The sequence below is a fragment of the Equus przewalskii genome, chromosome 4, assembly GCF_037783145.1.
Source record: "Equus przewalskii isolate Varuska chromosome 4, EquPr2, whole genome shotgun sequence".
In the NCBI taxonomy this organism is placed as follows: domain Eukaryota; kingdom Metazoa; phylum Chordata; class Mammalia; order Perissodactyla; family Equidae; genus Equus; species Equus przewalskii.
The window spans coordinates 27,392,028-27,419,359 of record NC_091834.1 but is presented as its reverse complement, the minus strand read 5'-3'; the positions used below and the strand labels follow the sequence as shown (position 1 = coordinate 27,419,359).

Sequence of the window (27,332 nt, the reverse complement as noted above, 5' to 3'; positions counted from 1 at the left end):
CACATGGCAGTTTACTTCTTCAAGGGCAGCAGGAGACTCTCATTTTAATCTTCTTAGTTGGAGTCTTAGATAACATAATCATGGTAGTGACTATCATATCACCTTTGTCAGATCCTATTGGTTAGAAACAAGTCACAGGTTCCACCTACACCCAAAAGGAGGGGATGATACAGGAAGTGACTCATTGGGAGTCACAATCGTGTATGATTGCAGCAATCCCCTATTATGTCCAGAAGTACAAAAGGAACACTTAATACTCAATTTTGAACTAAAATAGTATTTCTTCTTACTTATCTTTTATTTAAGTAAAACTGGCATTTATTTTGGATGGCGCATCATAACTTTACACTAATATAAGCTTAAACTATTTTATTTCCAATGACGTTATAGGGTTACATCAGTGTTTCCCAATACAACAATTTTCTTTAATGCAGAGTAGATGAACAGACCTCCAGTCCAGGCCTGCCATCAATGAGATCAATATCTAAATAAGTCATTATTAAGCCCATATTTATAAACTGAGCTATCTTCTAATTTTATAACATCCACCTTCATATCAAAGGATCATTTTGTTTTGGACCCTAAATACTAATAAACAGAATGATTTTTTTTATTTAGCGATAGGTAACATGTAGCATTTCAGCTATACAACATAATGATTTGATATTTGTATGTATTGAGAAATGATCACCACAGCAAGTCTAGTTAACATCCATCACCATACATGACTATAAAATCTTTTTTCTTAAGATGAAAACTTTTATATCTACTCTGTTAGCAAATTTCAAATACACAATATAATATTATTAATATAGTCACCATGCTGTACATTACATCTCCCATTCCTTACTTATTTCATAGCTGGAAGTTTTTAACCCCTTTCACCCATTCACCTACCACACACCCTGCCACATCTGGCAACCACCCATCTGTTTTCCGTATCCATGAGCTCATTTTTTTGTTTTTTTATTCTTCTGGGTTTTTGCTTTTTTTTTTTTTTTTAAGATTCCACATATAAGTGAGATCAGACAGTCTTTCTCTGTCTGACTTATTTCACTCAGCATAAAGCTCTCAAGGTCCATCCATGTTGTTGCAAATGGCAAGATTTTCTTCTATTTTATGGCTGAACAACATTGCATTGTGTATACATAACACATTTTCTTTATCCATTTATCCATTGATGGACACTTGGGTTGCTTCTATATCTTGGCTATCGTAAATAATGCTGCAATGGACATGCATATATTTTTCAAGTTTGTGTTTTCATTTTCCTCAGATAAAAACCCAGAAGTGAAATTGCTGGATCACATGGTAACTCTATTTTTAATTTTATGTGGACCTCCATATTGTTTTCCATAGTGGCTGCACCAATTTACATTCTGACCAACAGTGCATAAGGGTTTGCTTTTCTCAACATCCTCACCAACACTTGTTAGTTCTTGTCTTTTTGATAATAGCCATGCTAACAGGTGTGAGGTGATATCTTTTTGTGGTTTATATTTGCATTCCCGGGTGATTAGTGGTGTTGAGCACCTTTTCATGTACTTAGTGACAATCTGTATGTCTTCAGAAAAATGTCTGTTCAGATCCTCTGCCCAGTTTTAGTCAGATTGCTTGTTTTTGTGCTATTGAGTTGTATGAGTTCTTTATATCTTTTGGATATTAATCCTTTGTCAGATATATGATTTACAAATATTTTCTCCCATTCTGTAGGTTGCTTTTTCATTTTATTGATTGTTTCTTTTGGTGTACAGAAGCTTTTTAGTTTTATGTAGTCTCACTTGCTTATTTTTGCTTTTCTTGCCTTTGCTTTTGGCATCAAATCAAAAAATCATCACCAAGACCAGTGCCAAGGAGATTACTGCCTATGATTTTCTTCTAGGAGTTTTATGGTTTTGTTCATGGAAATGTGAGATAAAATATTCTCTTTGAATCCTTCATGTATGTAAAGGATACATATTTAAAACTAGGAAAAAGATGTTATAAGCAATTGACTGGATTAGAAAAATCTAATGGGAATAGCTGAATTTGTAATTTGCATGCTCAGGCTTAGAGTTGCATTAGATTTGGCAAGAATGTGGTGTTACCATTTTGATGTTGCTAGAAACAGTCAAGTATGGATTGCTATGGATTTTATTGAGGAAATTAATACTTTTTTGTGTTTGTAGGGATGTTTTTCTTATACTGAGGAAAAATTTAGAAAGATAAAGGATAAATATTGAAATATTCTTTAGGTCTTCATGTTCAAGTATTAATGAATTAATGTAGCATTTAATTAGTACAAAGGGGAAATAACTATGGATTTTTAACATAATTTGGCTTATTTTCCTAAATATTTACATGGATAATTTATAACATAGAAATTAATACGTGAAAGAGTATAAAAATAAACTTTCACAGCCTTTCCTCAGGAGTATAATTAATGTGTAAATAATAACAATAGATTTAATTGAACTATTCTTCAGGGACTTTTCTATTATCCTTAATGTTTCATTAGCATTAATATTTGTATAGATAATCTTTCTTCTTCTTCAGCCCAACCAATAACATGTATAAATTGTTCAATATACCTTCATTCTGTAATAACTCTATTATGAATAATAAACTCTGTTGATTTAACTTACTATTCATAAGGTAGTATGTTCACTGATGCAAATTTTGCTTTTCCTTGATGCTTAGATGTAGCATATGATAGTGTCAAAATGCAACAAGTATTTTAAATTTTTCCTTAATGCTCTAATTATAAGATCATAATAATTTCATATATTATTTTAATGATGAAAATAAGAAAATTCTTTGTAATAATTTAAAATACCAGAGCTTTTAATGTAACATGTTAATAAACATATAAAATTAAAGTAGATTTAGGACCCACAACGAAGATTATACAACTACGTACTGGGGGGCTTTGGAGAGAAAAAGGAAAAAAAAATTAAAGTAGATTTAAACTGAAAATTTAAAAGCAAATGTAAAGATTTTTTCTTAGTATGCTCGTGTTTATTTTATGCACAGCTTATTTTATTTTATTTTTTTCAGCTTTATTGAAGTATAATGGACTTATAAAATTGTAAGATATTTAAAGTATACATTGTGGTGATTTTATGTATGTGTACATTGTGAAAGGATTGCTCCTATCTGGTTAATTAATACATCCATCACCTCATATATTTTATCTTTTTCTTTTCCTTTGGTGAGAACATTTAAGTTCTACTCTCTTAGCAAATTTCAGTTATACAATACAGTATAAGCAACTATAGTCACCATGTTTTATATTAGATCCTCAGACCTTTTCCATCTTATAGCTGAAAGTTTGTACCCTTTTACCAAGCTCTGCCTATATCCCTGACCCACAGCCCCTGGCAACCACTTTTCTACTCTCTCTTTCTATGAATTTGACTTTTTTTCCCTACATATAAGTGATACAATGCAGTATTTGTCTTTCTCTGGCTTATTTCACTTAGCATAATGCCCTCAAGGTCCATGTACATTGTCTCAAATGGCAGGATTTCCATCTTTCTCATGGCTGAATAATATTCCTTTGTATAGATATATAGATATATATCTATGTATATATCTCACATCTTCTTTATCCATTTGTCCATCAATGGACACTTAGGTTATTTCCATATCTTGGCTTTTGTGAGTAATGCTGCTGTGAACATGGGAATGCAGATATCTGTTTGATATCCTGTTTTCATTTCCTTTGGATATACACCCAGAAGTGGGATTGCTGGATCATTTAGTAGTTCTGTTTTGACTTTTTTGAAGAAACTCCCTACTGTTTTCCATAGTGGCTGCACCAATTTACAGTCCTACTAACAGTGGGCAAGTATTCCCTTTTCTACACATCCTTGCCAACACTTATCTCTTGTCTTTTTGATAATAGCCATTCTAACAGATGTGTCATGATATTTCGTTGTGGTTTTGATTTACCTTTCCCTAATGATTAGCGATTTGGAGCACCTTCTCATGTACCTGTTGGCCATTTATATGTCTTCTTTGGAAAAATGTCTGTTCAGTTCCTCTGCCTTTTTTATTTCATTTTTTGTTTTTTTTTTTTGCTGTTGTGTTATATGAGTTCTATATATATGAGTATATATTTTGATATTAACCCCTTGTCAGATATATGATTTGCAAATATTTTCTCCAATTCTTTTTCCTTTTGATAGTATCCCATAAGTCCCTTAAGGTATCATCACTCTTTCGTTCTTTTTTCTTTTTGTTCCTCTGCAGGATGAATTCTATTGCTCTATCTTCGAGTTCACTAATCCTTTCTTTGGCTTCTCTAGTCTGCTACTGAACTCCTCTGTGAATTTTTCAGTTCAGTTATTGTAGTCTTCAACTTTGTGATTTCTGTTTGTTACTTTCTTATATTTTCTATCTGTTTGTTGAAATTTTCACTTTATTCATCCATCATTCTCCTGACCTCAGTAATCATCTTTATGATCATTATTTTGAACTTTTTATCAGGTAAATACCTTTTAAATACAGACCCTCCATTTCATTAAGGTCTGTTTTGGAGGTTCAATCTTGTTCTTTTGTTTGGAACATATTTCTCTTTCTTTCATTTTCCTTGACTCTCTGTGTTGGTTTCCGCACCTTAGATAAAACAGCCACCTCTCCCAGTCTTGATGGAGTGGTGTCATGGAGGAGATGAACATTATTCAGCTGGGCCTAAGCTCTTGGTTGTCGCTCAAACCTTTATGATTGTCCAAGCTGCCTTCTTTGTTCTTCGTGGCTCCTAATAGTTGAGGGTATGCCAAGACCTGTTTTGATGTGATAGTTTCTTGTTCACCCAATGTGTAGGTGTTGCTCAGCTAGTTTCTGGATTTCATTCAGAGGGAACTGCTCCATGTGTATCTGTAGATTTGGTATGTCCACGAGAGGAGGTGAGTTTGGGAGACTTCTATGTTGCCCTATTGTATAGGAACTTTAAAAGTGACTACATAAAATATATTTGTCATATAATTATAGGGTACATAGAGACTTGAAAAGAGTGATACATTTAAGTCATAATCCTGAGGTTATTAACGAAATACTTTTTCTTTATGATGTTGTTACTTTTATCATTGAACTTCATTTTTTATAAATATTCCCTATATACGTTAAAGAATTTCTGAAATATAGATTTCCCTGTAAGACTTCCTTAACCACATCTATGCTTTATATGTTGTGAAATTACTATAACTTTTGATGATCTCTTTTACTAAAGCTCCTATGTTCTCTATAGTAGTTATCCGCCTCTCTACTCTACCGTACTGTGAACTCAAGAGCAAGACCAAAGTATTTCCCTGGCATCTAACTGACGAAGCAGTTCCCCAACGTTTCTAGATGGAATAGAAGCAGAGAGGCAAAAGAAATTTCTGTCGATAAAAGTTTTTGAAAAGTTGAAAAACAGTGATAATATAAATATCTCTTATCAAGGACCATTTAGATCTAAGCATTTCAGTTAAAAGTTAATGTTGCTTTTTGAGTTTGCCAAATCTTTTACTGACATTCCGCTTTTTAGATTTGAGCTGTGGTGTTTTAATTTTATGGAAGCATTTTCATTCATTTTATCTGGATTTAATACATAAAATATCAGAGTGCAGCTTAGAAATATTAAATCAAAATGTCCAGATTTAAACTCTTGAAACTGTATAAATTAAATTTACATTCATGACATCCAAAATAGGATACAAGTAACTACTGTAAAATAAACAAAAAATGTTATATTCCTGAGTATTTTTACTTTTTACCATGCTATTCTTCACAATTTTTAAATATTTCTATGCTAATTTATTGTATACATGAAAAACAATAGCAGCAACCACAGCAACATCAACAAGAGGAACAGTAATTTTTGAAAATTTACTATGTATCTGAAGTGGCTTCTGTATGTATAAAATCTCATTTCTCATAGTATTGTCATGACTGTCTATTATTCCCATTTTACTGAAGACAGTGAGGCTTATAAAGTATATTTAGAAAATTTTTTGAGTACTTGAATTTACTAGAGTGAGACTATATTTTACAACATTAAATAATTATTGTGTCATGCTACTTTATTAAGATGGAATAATTGTAGTTCCTATCACTGAGCCTTTACTACAGGCTTTTAGAATGTGCTTAGTCACTAAAAATCAAATGACATTAAAGGATCCAACTACTTAACCCTCAAGACATTGTCATTTGCAGAATGAAACTATAAATTTTAAAAAGTAGTCTCTTATGCTAATTAATAGATTTTGAAGTTCTACAACTATTCTTTTAGCTCTACCTTTACAAAGTATAACAATTCTAAATCTATTTGTAGATTCTAAGCATTTGGCTACACCATACATTATATAGTAATTTCAGTACTACATTTTCATAGGCTACCTTTATTTTCTAATGTTTAAGCTTAAAAAGAAACAAGTAAAACTAATGCCCTGAGCACTCTACTATAACCTACTATACTCTGCTCTGCTATATTCTAGAAAAATTGTGATAAATTTTGATATAAGGCATCATCTTGAGTATATGCCTTTACACTACGGAAACCTCATAAATCATCTTTTGGAATCTCAGACTGACCATGTCTTAAAATTGTTATGGATATACCAACCACATTACAAATTCAATATCTGTATGGATTTTTATGAAATCTTTAATAAGTGATGGATTGTACAGCTTGTGAGTGATTCAATCGTGAAAAATGAAACCAAGTCTGTAAGAATCTATTTTTATTTTTTATGGGTAAATTCCATGGAATAAGCCTTAATTATGGCCAGCTGTTTTAAAATCCTTGTTTAATAATTTCTGAAGTGTCCTTAGTATGCTCAAAATAACAGGCTAAACTATTGAATGAAGAGTGGCTAATAGCTTTTTTTAATCTGCTACCCTTTATTCGTCTCTATCTAATGTCTTACTGTAGAATCAGTCCTAGTGAATCCATAAAGGCTAATGGCTAAGAACTCTACTGTTTCTACCCAGACTTAGTTGAGATTAGGTCACTTACTAGATGGTGTTCTGCATTCGTCCAGTTGTATTCAATATGTATCATAAATTAGTATCTACTAAAAACATTGACACTGGATCAAGAAACTTTGACAGAAAAGCTCCACGAGTGGGGCCAGACAGCTGGTATCTTATTTAACTCTGATTCCTTCACAACAGCAGGGAACTTAGAAACATACAGTTAATTTGTTTCGTTTTTGTTTTTGTTTTGAAGCTAAATCTTCAGAACAATTACCCTGGTAAAAAAAAAAAAAAAAAAAACAGAGATGGGGGCAGGTAGTAGGGAAGGAGAGAGAGAAAAGAGAGAAAAACAAGGAAGGATGGAAGGGAGGGAGGGAAGGTGAAAGAAAAAAAGGGAGAAAATTGATATATGAAGAATTCATATGATATTTGGAAATATCATATCACCTGGAATAAAAATAAACAATGTCCTACCAAAATATATCCCTACTGGATAAATGAGAGAAGAGTTCCATGATTCAGTGTTACTGCTTGTTGAATGTTTGAACTATGTTGATGCTGACTACAGGGATTGTTTTTGAAGAGTAAAGTGGGAAGAGAAGAGAATTTGGAAGACAACTGGCTTTTAAAATTTGGAGATTTTGAAAGTGTTGAAAATGGTACTTCAATCACTGAGTTGAAAGAATTTCAATTTAAAGAGATAATTAAAAGTGTTTTCATTAAAGGAGAAGAATTCTGCTTTCTTTTAATACTTTCATTTTAAAATATCCTTAACATTTGTAACAAAAACATTTCTGGTGCTGTATATACTTGCTAGTTTTTAGCTGATAAGAAACCATAAACTTAAAATATCAACAATTCATTTCTATCAAAATTAGATTTCTCATAATAATTATTCCCCATCTTTTTTCTATGTGGCTACTTACAGAAAGAAAATATGTTCTTCAGAATAAGGAATAGTTTGCTAACTTGTTTATCAGTCAAAAATAATTTTATTGTGCCTTGTAGTAAGTGCCATGTTAATGCACGATCAATATTAATTGATGAACTAAAGTTAAAAAGTGAATAATAATTTATAAGATACAGTCATGTTTTCACTTTTTCAGTTGATTTATTTGTATGTTTGGATTGAGTCATCTCAATTGACTGCCTTTAAATGAAGGATACAATAAGAAATGTTCCTTAATTTCATAAGTGAATTCTATGCTCTGGAGTCTCTTATGTTAGGATCATCTTCATGCAAAATTTTTACAAAATATCTGGTCAAAAATGGGCAAAGATATTTCTATCATATCTTGGTGATTGAAAAGATTACTTGTTAATGTCAAGTGATTCATTTAGATCCCACCAAGATCTCAGAAAGTCCTATTTCATATATCAACTATTATTGAAATCCGAACAATGTCCTTTTGTTATTGGTGCCAGCTCCAATATTCATGTTCTAGTAAGCTTCTGCATACTAGAGCCCACTTTTTGTGCCCTTTATAGTTTGTGACAACTGTTGGCCTTTTAAATTATTACTAATAACTTACTAATTTTTCAATACAGGTAATGGATTAGGAATTAGAATTGTGGGTGGTAAAGAAATTCCTGGACATAGTGGAGAAATTGGAGCCTATATTGCCAAGATTCTTCCTGGGGGAAGTGCAGAACATACAGGGAAACTTATGGAAGGTAAGATTAAGGATTTCAAAGTAAATTAAAATGAATGTATTCATATTAAATACATTTTTATTTCATATTCAAATTTTCTTTTCCTTTACTGTCTAGGTAAATATTTCTCATTATGGTTAATTATGACATTTTGATAGGGTAATATAAAAGAAAATATGTCCACAACTATATTCATTTTATTTTCAATTGCATTGTCCTTTTGGCAGTTGGTTTGCTATGGAAATAACTTGTTTAAGAAACACTAATTAGTCAAGATTTTTACTGACTAGGGCACTATTATTAAAAAACACTTTGGGTATCAGGATTAATGTTTCAGAAATACTGAGGAAAATTATGTTGAAATCAGAGCCCTAAAAAGATCAGATGATTCAGTACAATCTAATGTCAGGTCAACAAACTACAGGTGACCCACGGGCCAGATTTACCTGCTGCCTCTTTCTATAAACAATGTTTTATGAGGATACAGCCATGATCATTAACTGACATATTGTACATGGGTGTTTTCCCACTACAATAGCAGAAACTGCCTTTGACAGAGACTAAATGGTCTACAAAACTAAAATATGTACTTTCTGGCCATTTTCAGCAAAAAGTACCAACTCCTAGATATAGTCTACTTTTAGATACTATCCATCTCATTACATCATAAGCATTTTAAAATAATGAACTTTACAGATGTGTTTAATGGGCCATACAATATATATTTTTACCAGTTTCTTTCAGTAAAATGTTACAGCTTGATTTTCAAAATACATAATGATAATTTTCACTTACTAACTAGATGATGTGGTCATTCACTTTTTCCAAACTCTAATATAGATATAGTTTGTAAGCTTTCAGTGGTCTTTACAATGAACATTTTTTAACATAAAGTAACTTCAATCTATCTCTTTGTTTTATTCCAAAGACGTAAAATGTATTTTATTATTATTATTTTATTGAGGTCATAGTGGTTTGTAACATTGTGTAATTTCATGTCTACATTATTATCAGTTTCTGTATGGACTACATCTTTCTCACCACCAACAGTCTAATTTTTATCAATCACCATACATATGTGCCCCTTTATCCCTTTTGCCCAACTCCCTGCCCCTCTGGTACCCACTAATCTGTTCTTTTTGTCCATGTATTTGTTTATCTTCCACATATGAGAGAAATCATGTGGTGTTTTTCTTTCTCTGTCTGGCTTATTTTGCTTAACATAATATCCTCCAGGTCCATCCATGTTGTTGCAAATGGGGTGGTTTTGTCTTTCTTTATGGCTGAGTAGTATTCCATTGTATATATATACCACAGCTTCTTTATCCATTCATCAGTTGATGGGCACTTGGGTTGCTTTCACATCTTGGCTATTGTGAGGAATGCTTCAGTGAACATAGGAGTGCATTAATCTCTTTGTGTTATTGATTTCAAGTTCTTTGGATAAATACCCAGTAGTGGGACAGCTGGATCATATGGTATTTCTATTTTTAATTTTTTGTGAAATTTCATATTATTCTCCATAGTGGCTGCACCACTTTGCATTCCCACCAGCAGTGGATAAGGGTTCCCTTTCCCCACATCCTCTCCAACATTTGTTACTTTTTGTCTTGGGAATTATAGCCATTCTGACCAGTGGAAGGTGAGATCTCATTGTACTTTTGATTTGCATTTCCCTAATAATTAGTGATGTTGAACATCTTTTCATGTGTCTGTTAGCCATCTGTATATCTTCTTTGGAAAAATGTCTGTTCATATCTTCTGTCCATTTTTTGATAGGGTTGTTTTTTTTTATTGTTTAGTTATATGAGTTCTTTATATATTTTGGATATTAACCCCTTGTCAGATAGTTGATTTGCAACTATTTTCTCCCAGTTGGTGGGTTGTCTTTTCATTTTGTTCATGGTTTCCGTTACCTTTCAGAAGCTTTTTAATCTTTTTTATCATTTTTTTCTTTTGTTTCTCTTGCCTTAGTAGACATGGTGTTTGAAAAGATGCTGCTAAGACCAACATCAAAGAGTGTACTGCCTATATTTTCTTCTAGGAATTTATGGTTTCAGGTCTTACATTCAAGGCTTTAATCCATTTTGAGTTAATTTTTGTGTGGTGCAGGAAAACGGTCTACGTTTATTCTTTTGCATGTGGCTGCCCAGTTTTCCCAAAGCTATTTGTTGAAGAGATTTTTCTTTCTCCTTTGTGTGTTTTTGGCTCCTTTGTTGAAGAGTAACTGTCCATAGATGTGTGACTTTATTTCTGGGGCTCTCAATTCTGTTCCATTGATCTGTGTGTCTGTTTTTGTGCCAGTACCATGCTGTTTTGATTACTTTAGCTTTGTAGTATATTTTGAAATCAGGGAATGTGATACCTCCAGCTTTGTTCTTTTTTCTCAAGATTGCTTTGGCTATTTGAGGTCTTTTGTTGTTCCATATAAATTTTAGGATTTTTTGTTCTATTTCCATGAATAATGTCATTGGGATTCTGATTGGGATTGATCTATGTTTTTTATTTTACTCTAAATAAAATACTTGTTTGGAAAGTATTTTTCTATCATTTCATAGTTTAATGAAATGTTGCCTGTTACTTAAAAATTTTGATTATGTTCAAATGATTCACTGTTATTTTCTTAAGTTAAATGTATTGGAACTTACCAAAAAAGTCCCTGGATGTTTTGATAGACCATTAGAACAAACACAAACTTGAGGTAATGTTTATTCATCACACTGTTTTGCTCGAGCCATCTTACTCCATCTCACTAAAATATGCTGTGCATATCTTTGCATTTAGTGACATCACATTGATGGCTTGAATTGGCCATGGTGGTGGTATTTACAACATGGAAATAGACAAATGAGATTAATCAGGACTTTTTTGTTTTTTATTTGCTTGTTGGATTTTCAGAATGCCAGGTTAACAGGACATTACCAAATATATAACTGAAAGCATATTATTAAAGATATTTTAATGGCATTCACAAAACACAAAAGGTTAGGAGAACTAGCCAGACACCTAAATGAAGGTAGAGACTGTATAAATCAAGATATAACAATTCTGAGGGGCCAGCCCCATGGCCGAGTGGTTAAGTTCGCACGCTCTGCTTCGGCGGCCCATGGTTTCACCAGTTCAGATCCTGGGTGGGGACATGGCACCACTCATCAGGCCAGGCTGAGGCAGCATCCCACATGCCACAACTAGGAGGACACACAACTAAAATATGCAACTATGTATACATATATAGAAAAAAGATATAACAATTCTGAGCAAAACACTAGGTCTGTATGAAGTTTCTATGATGATAATCCTATCATGCCCAATGCTACTCTTTTGTTGTTGCAGTCAAGTTAAGATACAGGAATTGAGACCATTTTTAAGGATGGGAGTTATATGATCACTTTCATGTAGCATACTCCAGAAGGAAACAAATATGCTATTTTTATTTTAAAATTTTTAAAAATTACAAGAATAACTATACCAGATATAGTTTGGCAAAGATACTTGAATAATTTAAAGATAAAATTTCGTACTCTTCATTGTGTCAGCAAATGCTACAGATCAGGATGATTTGAAAGATAATTTCAATGAAGCATGCTGTGATGAAGTGATACTCTCTGCACTTAGTAGCCTATGTGGCCATTTTTAAGCTCAGAAGTTTAAATAAAAATTAGATATAATACAAACTAATTCAAGAGAGAAAACTTGAAATGAGCCTACAATTACATGTGTGATTTTACAGGCTCAAAGACTGCCACTAAAGTCCTCATCTCTTCTGGAGCTAGTTTTACAGTTTATCTCATCAGTTTAAGTGGGAAATCATTAAAAACCATGTGCATATGATGTAAGATGTTATTTTTATTAATTATCTTATTTATTAATTCTCTCAAGATTTGCCAAGATACCAAGCTAAGCCTTCCTATGACCATAGATCCTCTGGTTGGATCCAGTTCTTGTATAACCCACACTGATAATTTATTTATGATTTCCAGATTTGCTTTATTTACTCTTACAATATAGATCTTTAATAAAACACTTGGTAGTATTTCTATTAGATTCATGATGCTGTGTTGACTGTCAATATTTAGATAGTATTTTTGAAACATTAAGTAGTTTTAGGAGTTACTTCAACATATGATAAATCACTTACTTTCCTCTCATCCGTAAGGCTATACCTATGTTCTGTGCCACCAGGCTAGAATGATAAAAGTTCATTCCTCTTATGTTCAAAGATGAACTCACAAGAAGGCCATCAGTCCAAATGAGTGTTGACAAGCACTCACCTGTTTAGACCAGCACATTTTCTGGAGAGAGAGAGAGATACACACACACACATGTATATTGCTTTGTTTTGTCTATAATTATGTGTTTCATTCATATGTAGTATCCATAGAGCCCTCAGCCTGATGTGAGGCATCACTATAAAAATACTAATTGTATACCATTGGAGTTATATGGACTTTTAAGTTTTAAAATGTTTTCATGACTATAGTATTTTTGAAATTTCATTTATTGAAGGCAATAAAGATGGCTAATTCTCTATAGTTTGAAGTTAATTCTTTCATAAGGGAAAATTATAGATAAATAGATAGATAAAATATCTTTGTGTTTATGTAATTGAACATATTCATCTGTAGAATGAATTCCATGTATACTTAGGAATTGATTTGATCTCTTCCAGGTATATCTTTCTGCATTTCTGAATACAAGAGTATATAGACTCAGCCTTTCTGATTCAAAACTTTCTTCCAGTTGATTTAAAACATGAATGACAATTGGTTGGCTATAGAATTCTTAGACTGTATTTTTTTCCACTCCAAACTATGAAAGCTATGTTGAGAAACAGTTTGAGTCTACTGTTTTTTCTAATTTTGGTCATTTCTCTTAACAATAGACTTTTCGGATTCCTCATGGTCTGACATATTAACACTCCTGCAGCAGTCAATTGCATAGATTTCAATTGTGTTGACTTTTGGGAGAGTAAGAGTATTTTCAAATTTTCTCTAGCTTTTTATTTTCTGGATTTATGCAATTAAAACATACTGACCAATCACGTAGATTTTCTCATGCCTAAGCCAAGTGCTATTCTGAAGGTACTCACTTATGTAACTAACATTAAATGGAGAGGGAAAAAAATCCCCAATGTACTTTCTGAGTCGTTGTACTGGTTATTTGTTTGAAAAATGATTTTTATTCAACCTTGTTTTGAAAAATCTTTCTGAATGAGGTTGTCTATCCTGTTAAATAATGTAGGAGAATTTTGTGTTTCAAAACGCTGAGTATTAGCAATAATTGTTATTGCAAAATCATTAAGCTATACTCAAGAAATTAGTTTTAAAACACTCCTAGTATTAGCTTGTGCCATCCCCTAAAATAAAAAATGCAGTTAGTGTTCCATTAATCAAAATTTCCTGAACCAATCTTTTGGTTTTGTAACAATCTATGATGATTTTCTGAAAGAACCCAGGCAATCAGGTACTTGAAGGATCCTAATCTTCCAAAATCTTAAAATGCATTTCCCAGGAACATTAATCAACATTCTTAAGCAAATAATGCACAAAGAATGATCTTTCGCTACCTATGATTCTTCATTTTAATGCACAAAATCAGTCTTTGTTCTACTGAAAAATGAAGACAAAAGATCTAGGGAATTAAACTACAAGCCTAGGTTTCTAAAGTGCAATTTCTTGCTGTTTGCTTTAGGATTAAAATTTTTAACAAATGTAGACCAACAGTGTTGGGGCTGTGAAATGCTCATCAATATTGGGGTTTTAAATGTTATATGATATTTTCTCTCATTTCGGCCTTTGATGTTGTTACTTCTCTTTGAAATGATTTGAGCATCTGAAAGAAAATTTGAATATATGGACTTTGAATGTATGTTTAAAACTTGCCACATCCATTTTAAACTTTTATTCTTAGACAAATGATTATAAACCTTATTTATTTTACATTATCTATACCAAGTTCAGCATGATCAACACCTTAAGTAATGGCCTCAAAAAATTAGATGCTTCCTCGGTAATAAACTTTCTTTTCCCTAGACTTTTTTGCCTATTGAAACCTACTCAATGTCATCACAATTTTCGGAAGTTTTGAATTCATGACATGCTTCAAAAATAAAACTTTCTTTAAAAATACCTCTTTATATATTCTTCTCAGAGCAGAGTTCCAACCATCTCTAAATTTGGAGAGTCCGTAATACAATTATCAATGTCTCTTGACAAGCACAGACTTTGTTTTGTTTTGTTTTTTGTCTGATAACGACCAGGGTCAGTTCTCTGGGTTCCATCCTTTTGTGCTTTTATCTATTGTGCATATTTCTTTTTCTTTTTTTTTTTTTTTTGAGGAAGCTCAGCCCTGAGCTAACATCTACCAATCCTCCTCTTTTTGCCGAGGAAGACTGGCGCTCAGCTAACATCCGTGCCCATCTTCCTCTACTTTATATGCGGGACGCCTACCACAGCGTGGCTTGATGAGCCGTACCACGTCCCCACCTGGCATCCGAACCAGCAAACCCTGGGCTGCCGAAGCGGAACGTACACAATTAACCACTGCTCCACCAGGCCAGCCCGTATTGTGCATATTTCTATTGTGTCCCATAACACTGAATTCTTTTTTTTCTACATACTCAGTGCCCAGGTCAGGGCCTAATAAAACAAGGTTTAAAGCAATATATATGGAAATGCGTGTTGAGGAATTTATTTTCCATTACAACGGTTGGATACTTATGAAGATGTCACTCCTCTCAGGGTTGTGTGAAGCAAATAAAATGATACAGGTAGTCACATTCTACCATTTGTAAAGAACTATGTACATTTAAGACAGCATCGATATTTGGTAATATAATTTTTGACGATCTTTTCAGAAAAACATGTGTAAGATAGAAACTGTATCCTCTGGGCACATGTTCTTACAACTTTCAGCTGAACAGCTCATAAATTTATTCTAGGTTTTTTTTTCTTAATTTTTCTTTGCTTTGAATTTGAATTCAGATCTCTGGAGTGTGAGTGGGAGCTTGGATTATTAATGATGTAGAAAAACCTCTCCAATCTGGAAAATTCACTGTGCAGTGGCTGGGTGTGAGAAGATTTCTTCTCTAGCCCAGAATCTCCCCAAACATTGTTTGCTCTGCAGTTGAGAGAAGGTGAAGGGCACAAAACATGAGTTTTTGAAAATCTCAACTCAAAACAACAAGTACTATGTGGAAGTGTTCACTGCCTGACATGTGTTTCTGATTTATTTGCACTTAAATGGTGAGTGTGTTTTGCTCTCAATCTTGTAAATTTTTACAGAAACAACTCAGTGGTTGAATCTCTCCATTATGTGATAACCACAGAAAGTCAAGTTTTGATGTTTACTACTTCAGTAAAAGCGGACATGATTTTCCTTAGTCTGAGCCCCCTCCCCAACCAGGAAAATTGCCTTCTCATATAGAGTCATATAGCTTATTCACTCGTTTCATTTCCTTATCTAGTGAGATGCCCAGCTCAACATCCCAAACCTTTGGTTCTGCCTTCTCTGATGGGAGTGGGTCAGAGGGAGCTTCTTAGCGTTTGTGGTTCAATGTATATAATTGAACACTTAATCAGTCACTGACTATAATTTTCGTTACAAATGTTCTAGTGCACAAAAAGCTATAGAAAATACTATGGCAAACAGCCATGTACCCACCATACTGTTTTAAGTCTTAACATTTTGCCATATTTGTTTTATATCTTTAGGAGAAATAAGTACTTATAAATCAATTAAAGCCTCCTGGAGTCACCTTCGCTCTCCCAAACCTCTCTTACTGCCCCAGAGTAAACTACCAAACTTAATTTGAGGCTACTCTTTCACTCGGTTTTCTTCACAGTTTTATTAATGTATTCATAAACTATATAAGGACACATTTTTCTTGTTTACAAAATTTTTTAGAAATGATATTTTACTGTACATGTATTTTTGCTATTTTTTTAGTCATATAAAGTTAATGAGATTCATCCAAAGTGGTACACGTAGTTCCAGTTCATTTATTTTCACCAAGGGACAGAATTCCACTTTTCTATGTCTCTACTACAATTTAACTAATGTTTAGTTCTCTGGTTATTTAGATTATTTATGAGGATTTTTTTTTCTCTTTCAAACAATGCTATAATTAAATTTTTTGAAGTAGTTTCCTTGTACACATATGCAAGAGTTTCTTTTACAAGTTAAATTTCTGTGTTATAACAATTATCTTTTTAAATAATGTGGGAGAATATTGTGTGGGTTTTTTCCAAATTACTCCCTAAAATGTTATGCTATTTTTACCTTTATTAGTGGGAAATTTGTGTTCTTGTTTCTCTACATCCTTGTTCCTCTCTCTACATCTTCTTTTTCAAATATAATGTGGAATGGCATCCCATTGTGATTTTCCTTTATTGTCCCTTCAGTAGTATTGAGTATGGTCATATTTTATTAATCTTGTTAGATCTTGGGTTTTTCTCATCTGGGATTTACCTATTCTTTTGCTCGTTCTTTAATTGGATTGTTTGTATATTTTAAATTGAATTTTAGGGAATCTTTATATATTGTGGATATAATCCTTTCCCAAGTATATAGACTATAAATACCTTCTACCCATATGTGGCTTGTACTTTTAGTTTCTGTCTTTTTTTAACAGAAGTTAAAATTTTAATATATTCTAATTTATCATTTTGTTTGTATTAATCTTTATAAATGTTCTATATTGTTTGGGAAATTCTTTTTGCCCTGAAGTCTTAAAAATGTTAGTCTTTATTTTCTTTTCAAAAATTGTAAAATTTTACTCCTCATACAATGTCCTTGCAGACATTAAACTAAGTTATTTTTAATCTATTTGTGGTCTGAATAGAAATTTTAGTTTTTTCCTTCTCCATATGGACTGTCAGTTGCCTGTTCACCATTCGTTGAACAATGTGTCATTACTCCCACTGATCTACAATGCCCCATCTGTCATATATTGATTTTTTGGATGTGTGTGGGTCTTTTATGAGTTCTTTGTTCTAGCTTACTGATCTAGCTTACTGATCTATTAGTCTATCCTTACATCAATGTCACACTGTTTTAATTATGATATCTTTATATTAAGTCCTGACATATGGTAGATGAATCTATCATATTGCTGTTCTTCAAAATCCTCTTGGGACAATTCTTGACCTTTGATCTTGCATGTACATTCTAGAATCAGATTGTCAGTTTTTAGGAAAATCTCTGTTGAAATTTGATAGTGATTATATTGAAGGTATAGGTTAATTTGGAAAAAAATAGATCTTTTTATATTGGGTCATGTTTATTTGTCTTGAATGGGTCCACAATGCTGGACTTTTGTTCTACTTAGAGATTTAATTATTGTATTCTGAATCGATGCAATGAAGTAAGTCAGTGCATTAAAAAATTGACACATAGAAATCGTTAAGTGTGTTAACAACTTTGTGTCCTTTTATATCAACTTATAACAATATTATATCTCCAGAAAAAGGCAGAGTAGAAAACATAAATAAAATTTTGTTCAGAGAATATAATAGGCAAATCTAATCCTTAATATGCATATCGTTGATACTAAGCTTTATTTAGTCACTGGATTTCTTGAACTTAATCTCCAAATTTTTTTTCCTGGTATTGTATATCATAACATCATAATTGTAAGATATATTACTGGCATGATACTTTTAAAATTTCAACAATTTTCCTAATGGAACAATGAATCCATAAGAACTAAACATCTTTTAGCCAATGAACCAAACACAATTATTTGTTTCTTTGTATTGATAGGTTGTCCAACTGTAAGTTAATTTAATAAAACATTTTGAAGATAATTTGTTTCTATATTACTATTATTGATAATTAAATCAAATTTGTTTGGAAAATTTTTGGAAAACTGTTTGGAGCTAAGAGTATAATGTTAAGATCTGAATGTAGCTTCAAGGACCTTAATGAATCAGTGGGAACATAGACTAGGAGAGCAAAAAGTTAAAACTGGTGATATCCAGTTTTTTCTTGTGGACTTAGAGCTATATGGAAAGTTAGCTTCTCTCAGGCTATTAGGCCTGTAAAGAAATGAGCTCGTCTTTGTTTGTCCGTATGTTGTTCTGTGAGGAAATGTGCCGGTATCATAAATTCTAATTCATGGATATTTGTAAATTCTTAGTTTCTAGTTGTTTCAATGTAGGTGATATGGTCCAGCTAGCTAGCTCGTCTTAAAGATGAATTGACAGGGTTTCTGGCAAGAAGACACTGTTGGATTTATGGCAGAGAATCAGCGGTTGGAGTGAAAGTGAGGTTAGCTGTTTTTGGAGTGGTGGTTTTGATTTTAGAAGTTGGCCTCTCTAATTCCCTTTCATGGAGAAGTCTATAGCAGAAGAACTTATTCCAGTAGTATTATTAGAAGACACACTCCTGTGTAACTTAAGGGAGAATATTCCTAGGCAAGAAAGTCTCTATTTCTGCTTATGCTTTTTTGGCATATGTTACAGATGGCATGGCAGTGATCAAGGTTGGCGATCAAGAAACACACCACACAGATGAGTGAGCTTCCTTGTTCTTGTTCCAGGGGGATTACCAGGTACGAATTGGTCATTAGCATGAGATTTCTCAAAATTCCCACAAGCTGGTGTGTCCAGTACATGTGACACAAGATCGTATTTTACGTTGATGCAAAGATTTTCTAATAAATATTTAGGAAACTATCTTCTGGAAAGAAAAATATAAATTTTGGGTACCTAGACTGGTAGGTGGTATTATTTTTCGGATGCAGTGATATCATACTTACCTTGTCAGGATAGTAATGATTAGCCATATTACCAGGGCAAAGAAAGATATTTCTCTTATTTATTTTTAAATTTATCAGAGGAAAATTATGTTTGAGTAGACATTTCTTGAGAGGGACATTAAGAAAACTTAATAATAGCACTGTTTTACACATTTTTTGTATGCATAATACTCCAAATCCTAATTTGATTTCTTTTATCCACAGGGATGGCATACCTTGAAATATTTATGTATGCTTAGGTGCTATTGCTTCTTGATAAACAATTCTTTCTGTACTTAAATTTCTGGATTTGTCTACTTAATATGCCACAGAACAGGCCATACTTTGTGTGTGTGTGTTAACTTGGTGTGGTTATTTTGGAAGCAAGGATGCTGAGCTTTCTCTTGAATATCCATACCAAATCTTCAACAAGCCAATGCTTTAGCATCTTCGATATGTAGAGAGAATGTTCTAAAAGTCAGATAAGGATTTAAATTCAGCTTTTGTACTTACTGCCAGGATAAATTGTTTAACTTTTACTACCTTGGTGTTCCCAGTTGGGAAATTGGGCTAATAATAGTCTTTGCAAAATTATGAGACTTATAAATAATATATAAGAACCATATACCATAGCATTTGGCATACTGTTTCACATAAATGATGAAAAGAGTGTGCTTACTTTCACTTTGGAGATCTTTGATGGCAAGAAGATTATTTGCTATATTAAGCTTGAATTCTGTGTCCCTTATATCTGTACATGCTTTAATAACTGACAGTTGGCTATGGTCAGTTCTGAGCTCAGAGGTGCAGGGACATGGAATATTCCTAATGGAAAAAGCACAAAACTTGAAGTCAGAAGACTCTGAATTAACGCCATCTTCATGACTTTAGGCAAGTTACTTACGTTCTCCGAGTCTCTTTTTATCTCCTCTGTGCAATTAAGTTTTAAGACCTATCTCACAGGGTTAACAATGAGTATGTAAGGAGCTGATGTATTTTGCGTACTTTGTTAACTATAAAGCACTAGACTAGCTAGAGAAGCTATTTTGTTAAGGATAGATGAAATTATTTTCATAGATAACAAATAATCTTATAAAGTTCAGTCTTCTTTTAGGGGGACATTTAACTGCTAGAGGTATCTGCTATAATGGTATATCATTTTAAATATATGGCCTGAATAAATTTTAAAAAATTATAATGCCTTAAGTGATTAAACCATTTCCCATGTAAATCTATCACCTCCAAACTATAAAATCATAGTTTTGGTTAATCTTTTTAAGGCTTCTAAATTTTTCTTCTTATCAACAGTATGTTAATCAGTAAACTTCATGCTCTGATTAAAATCTATGGACATACATACAATGAATATCTGTTATGTAACCTTCATGGTCTGTTAGTCACTGAAAACACACCTTGTTAGTGAACAGAATTGTGACATTGGTGTCAGATGCCTGACTCTGAGTGTCTGGACCAATCTTTCTCATCAGTTCATTTTGTGTGTGACTTTAGTCAAATCACAGAAACTCACTGGGTCTTCAGCATTAAACATAAAGGATCCTCTACAAGACCCTTCTATAACGCTTATGTATGAGACACTTTACCTCTCCAAAGGTATAAGGGAGAGATTCAACCTTGAGAAGAAACATAGTCAAAGATTTGGAAGAGGGGTATAAGACAGTAGTATGGGAGCCATAGGAAGCTAGGTATGTTACATAAAATGGAAATTTATGCACTAGAATTAATAATGTGAGACTAATTACATAGTATGAAAGAAGAAATGAGATCAGAATGGATAAATCGTAACACTAATGAAACGAGTCTCAGGTCTTCTCTGTCACTTGTACAGGCTCCTTGCAAGGCTTACAGGAAGTTCTAAGAAATATGTGATATACATGGCATTTGTCAGGTTTTTAACATTGTAATTGTTGTGCTTTCTTTTGTCCTTTTAACAGATATTCACTTGTATCTAATTTTTTCTTCATAATTTTATATTTTTTCTTAAAATTGTGGAAGCTTCAGCTCTCATAAAACTTGAATTCATCCCTGCATGAGTTATTGTGGGGGTTTTTTTCCAGTTTCATTGAGAAATAATTGAAATACATCATTGTATAAGTTTAAGGTGTACAGCATGATAGTTAGGTTGATATATATTGTCAAATGATTACTACAATAGATTTAATTAACATCCATCATCTCATATAGATACAATAAAAAGAAAAGAAAAACAATTTCTCCTTGTGATGAGATCTCCTAGGATTTACCTTCTTAACAACTTTCCTATATATCGTACGGCAGTGTTAGCTATAGTCATCATGTTGTACATTGAATCCCCGGTACTTATTTATCTTATAACTGGAAGTTTGTACCTTTTGACTACCTTTCTCTAACTCCCCCTCCCACCACCCTCACCTCTGATAACCACAAATCTGATCTCTTTTTCTATGAGTTTGATGGGGCTTGTTTTTGGTGGTTTGGGGATCGGGAGGTTCCACATATAAGTGAGATCATATAGTATTTGTCTTTCTGTTGACTTACTTCACTCAGCATAATGCCTTCAAGGTCCATCCATGTTGTTGCAAATGGTAGGATTTCCTCAATTTCTATGGCTGAATAATATTTCATTGCATATATATATATATACCAAATCTTGTTTATCCATTCATCCATCGATGGACGCTTAGAATGTTTCCATGTCTTGGCTATTGTAAATAATGCTGCTACAAACATGGGAGATGATGTTTCTTATTGGAGAAGGACACTGAGGTACTTAATGCAGAATTATAAGAACTTATTGGTGTGTAGGAGTAATATACAGAAAAGGCAGATGGAGGTGATAAACAGGGAATTCAGAGAGAAGATTGTTGTGAAGGAGTAGAGGTGAGAATATTAGGAATACTGGAAATAATGAAGAATGCAAATGGATAAAAACATTTATTCAGTAACTACTCTGTAAAGATATATCCTAGAATGATATGATTCTACCTTGCTTTCAAAATGCCTACAGCCTAGATGGACAGTGAATAGAAGATATTCATTGTGGAGGAAAAGTTTGCTCAGGGTCTGAATGACTAAAATATAAAATAAATCTGAAGAACTAGAAGAAAGATACCTTTAAGGAAAGAAAATCCTTCTCTTTAATGAATTTTTGGGGGATGATGTATGTTTTCTTTTAGTTTCAGTGAGAGAAATATAGAAATGTAGAATATATTGGTTGATTCTACATGCATTAGAACCATTGGAGCTTACACATATGCCTCCTCCCATCCTAAAGAATTCCAGGTAACTTTCAGGTAATTTCTAAGAGCTTCTACTAATGTAAGATGAGAAGCTACTGGGCTGACACAAGCTGACTGACATTTATATAGAATCACTCTGACCGTTGTAACTAGAATAGTTTGAAGGAGTAAAGGGTAGAAAGAAGGAGAGCAGTTAGGAAGCTATAGAAATAACCCAGGCATAAGATGTGGCATTCAGACCAAAGCGGGAACAGGGGACATGGTGATAAATGACTATATCATGTATATATAAATAATACAACATGTATGGTAAATTTCAGCTCAATGGAAATGACCTCAATATGTTGTTTGTTCCTGTATATAGCATTCAAATTTAGTAAGCCAAAAGTCACTCAACCATTTTTTAACTGGTTAAATCCCTACATAACATAAGAAACCTACTGAGTATTTAACATCCAAGCCTTAAATCTTGTTTCCAATTGATATAATAAAGATATATTTTAATAGAAATCATAAAACTTACATGTATATTTGTATGGTTCTACAGGTGGCAGCTCAAATATTTTTTATTATCATTTGCAGTTTGCATCTCAGTAAGACAAAAGATGACCAAAAGCCACAGTTATGAATGTTTATGATGGAAAGTCACTCTGTAATATTTCTTTGTATGTGAAAATTATGTCTCTGTCAGTATCACCTTAAGTATTTGGGGAGGAAATATGAATAAAATCTCTCTCACTATTTTATAGTGCTTAGATAGTTTGCATTAATGGATTTTGAAAAAGTAGATTTAAATATTATTGATTTGAATAACATTCTCGCCAATCCCATTTTTTCAGCATGACGGTATTTTCTGAAAATAACATTAAATGTAAAAATGTATAATCAGTTGCTGTTTGGAATTCCTGTCTTCTTAACCAGTGTTCTGGCTTCCAGTCTGTCTCTGCCTTCATTTGTTCATTCATTCGGCAAACATATGTATATATGGATATAGAAATTCACAGGACATAAGTGGAGCCAATTACACAAATGAATAATTTAAAATAAAGTGTGTTGAGTGTAACAATAAAAATATGTACAAATTACAGAGAAAACCTGAAAGAAGCTGACACTAATCTGCTGAAAGTGGGAGCAACATAAGGGAAGAAAGGCATACACCCTCTTCAAACCACAGAATTTTATTAAAATGATAATTTGGTTGTTGTAAACTTTTCCCCTCATGTCTTATATTATCAAATGAATTAAGCCTAAGTTCAATGCGACCTACGAGGCCTTTCATAACGTACGCCAATCCTTTCAAACTCATGCTCATCTATCCCACTCCCATTTCTCAGCGCCCCACCCACCAGCCCCACTGGGGGCCTCTAATCTTGGAGCCGCAATCATGGTTACCTTCTGTGAGCGGGTGTTCATGAGGTTCCTACACCTTAGTAGAAGAAATCATGTCAGAAATCATAAGTGGTTGATATTAGTGACCTAGAATCTAGTCCTCTCTTTGACACTCACTCACTAAATGTTTGTGGACTTGATGTGGTTAGTTTTCTCATAATTAAATGCATTCATTTATATTGGTTATACACTTAAATCTAAGATATTAGCCATAAACATAGCCAAAACTTTATAATTAGATATTCTATGTATCTTAAACAGAAAAGAAGCCATTAGGAGGACAATATTCCTGAACTTACATGAGGAATCAGGAGACCTGGCCTTTTGCACTACTACTAAATATGATTTCTAAAGCTGAGGTTTCACATCTGTGAAATTAGGGATAGTTAAGCTTACCCTGCCTATTTTACTGGATTGGTGTAAAGATAAAAAGATAAAGAGAAAAAGCGGGCAAAATACTTTTGTAAAAAAAAAAAAAAAAGTCATGTATTGGTAGTATTAACACAGCAAAATGGGTCTAATTTTATTCCTTTTAATCAAAAAGACTTCTTATAATCAGACGATACAGACATGAAAATCCTTTGTAATTCGTCTAGAATATATTGCCATTATTTTGTTATGGTTGTAATCATGTTTACTTATAAGGTAGGGGAAATAATTTCTCTATATGAGTTTTAGAGAGCTGGAGGGGAAATAGTTGAGTTTTATTCTATATTTGTTAGCAGATATTGCTGTTAAACTGTTTTCTTCTTAGTTCTGGTTTTTTAATGGAAAAATCAATTCTTGTACTATGTTGTATATACTATGCCTCTGTGAGTTTGACTATTATATACCTTATAGGAAAGGAATCATGCAGTATTTGTCCTTCTGTGACTGGATTATTTCACTTAGTATAATGTCCTAAAGGTTCATTCAAGTTGTCTCATATTACAGGATTTCTTCCTTTTCAAAGGGTGAATAATACTCCACTGTATGTATAAACCACATTTTCTTCATCTATTCATCTATCAATGGATATTAAGGTTATTTCCACATTTTGGCTATTGCGCATAGTGCTGCAATAAACATAGGAGTGCTACTATCTCTTCAAGATCCTGATTTCAATACTTTCCATAAATACCGAGAAATAAGATTGCTAGATCATGTGGTAATTCTATTTTTAATTTTTAGGAAACTTCATACTATTTTCCGCAGTGCTTGGACCATTTTGCATTCCAACCAGCAGAGTGAAGGGTTCCAATTTCTCCACTCCTTACCAACACCTATTATCTTTTGTTTTTTTTAATAATAGCTGTCCTAACAGGTGTGAGAGGATATCTCATTGTAGTTTTGGGTTGCATTTCCCTGATGATCAATAACATTGAGCAATCATTCCTACATTATTTTCCCTTCCAGCAGTACTGAGCATAATTTTCCATCAATGTGGCTATAGAAATGTGGTATTGGCTTTTTTTCTGGGAGTGGAGTGGAGTGGAGAAAAGAGATGAGAAGAGGATTAGAATTTTTTCATTTCTACTTGTTATTGTTTCCAATAAAATTGTAATATAAAATGATATATTATACAACTTTCTGTTTGTTCACTAATGTCTTCAATTTTTGCATGCCCAAGACTTCAAATGATATTGTCATATAGATAATAGATAATTAATACAGTTTCTAAATTGTCTTTATTTATTGTAATTAAAATAAAATTGTGAATAATGTATGTGTTCTTTGTGCTAGATTTTACATATTTGAACATTGTTAATATTCATTTGGGCTAGGATGTAGGTTTAGTTGGCTTAAGTTGAATGAATTTTCCTATTTACTGATACTGACACTGGCCTGAGAGACAGTTAGATGGAGTTCATATTCTGCACTACTGTTAACTGTATGATGTCAGAAAAGCTTTGTCACATCATGTTTCACTTTCCTAATGTGTTATAAAACACTAAAACTAGAGCACCTACAAAAATCTTGCTTGCTTTAGAACAAGTCTATAAAATAGCTGTGATGTACTTTTACAATACATTTGATTCACGTAATCCTCTTTCAATGACCTTTTTATTATTGACCATTAATTCTGCAAAATATGTGGTAATCTATTTTTTATACTTTACAATTTTTTTATGATTGGAGCTAAATCTATTCTAGATCTGTGAGTGTAGAAGTCACTGATTGTAAATACTTTCAATGTACTCAGACCTAGAAAAGCAGTATGGGTAAGCTCAGACAGTTCAACTGTAGTCTTTGGTATTTCTTAGATACTTTTCTATTCAAAATGTTGTGAGAATTTTTTAATATGTAAATTAATTGCATTTGAGAATTTATATATGCAGGCCATACTTTGATGATTTTAATTGCTTATTCTTCACAAAAATTGTGAGTGAAAGAAGAAACACGGAAAGTGAACTGCTCAAGATCACATCCCAAATTAATGACAGTTTCAAACAGAGAATTGAACTTCTCCAATTCTGAGCTATTTGAAAATATATTCAAGCTGTATAACACTTCTCTAGAGAACTCTTGTCATAGTCTGCTCAAGGATGGAAATAGAGTACATTATCATAGCATAGACTTTTGCTTCACAATCGGTTTTGTTTATATTGGGCTTGTGTTTACTCAATATAAAATATTCAACAGCTGGAAGCAAAAAAGTAGAAAGTTACTACAAATCTATATATATATGTTTAATAACTACTGAAATTTGGAAGAATATGCATTTATAAAATTTACGTCAAAAACTCTAATGAATTTGTGGCCAGTCTGGTGGCCCAGTGGTTAAGTTTACACATTCCGCTTTAGTGGCCCGGGGTTCACCCTTTCCAATCCTGTGTGTGGACCTATGCACTACTTGGCAAGCCATGCTGTGGCAGGCATCTTACATATAAAGTAGAGGAAGATGGGCATGGATGTTAGCTCAAGGCTAATCTTCCTCAAAAAGAAAAAAAAACTCTAATGAGTTTAATTCTATTATCTTTGTACTAGGAAAGGAAGAAATTGTGACATATCAAATATCTTTAAAATGTATATTTTAATAGAGTAAAATTTTGGTATTTTAGATTGAAAGCAACTTTGAGTTTAAATGTCATTAGCACCAGGGATTTTGTCTGTTAGGAATGTAAATTTAAACCAAATTTAGATTCAAATTGCAGATTGGATGTTTCATGCCAGAGTTAACTACCCGGGAGCAATTGTAGCAGTGCCCAGAGAAGATAGCCCAGGTACAGTGATACCACAGGAGCCCTGGGGAGCCAAGACCAGACGGAAGAACCTGAATAACTGCCACTAAGGGTAGTGAGAAAACGTGAGGGATGCAAAAAAGAAAAATTAGATAATGCAGTTCCTAGGCTTGAAAAGTTTAGTATATATGGAAGGAAAAATTATAGATAAGGAAA

General features: G+C 32.9%; 1 protein-coding gene across 13 annotated transcripts in view; it reads left to right on the top strand.

Annotated features, from left to right (window-relative positions):
* The window catches only part of PCLO (piccolo presynaptic cytomatrix protein), a 386,610-nt gene that overhangs the window by 249,811 nt on the left and 109,467 nt on the right, over window positions 1-27,332 (top strand). For 5 of the 13 annotated variants that reach the window (XR_011539448.1, XR_011539447.1, XR_011539446.1 and 2 more), the window contains 2 exons: window positions 8,488-8,613; window positions 19,056-19,144. The exons of 3 other annotated variants lie outside the window; for them this stretch is intronic. Coding sequence is in view for 3 of the 10 variants with exons in the window: in XM_070617309.1 (XP_070473410.1) it covers window positions 8,488-8,613 (126 nt within the window). In the remaining 7 variants the exon portion in view is untranslated. The remainder of the gene's footprint in view (window positions 1-8,487; window positions 8,614-19,055; window positions 19,145-27,332) is intronic. 5 more of the 13 variants (XR_011539444.1, XR_011539450.1, XM_070617309.1 and 2 more) reach the window with 1 other exon arrangement.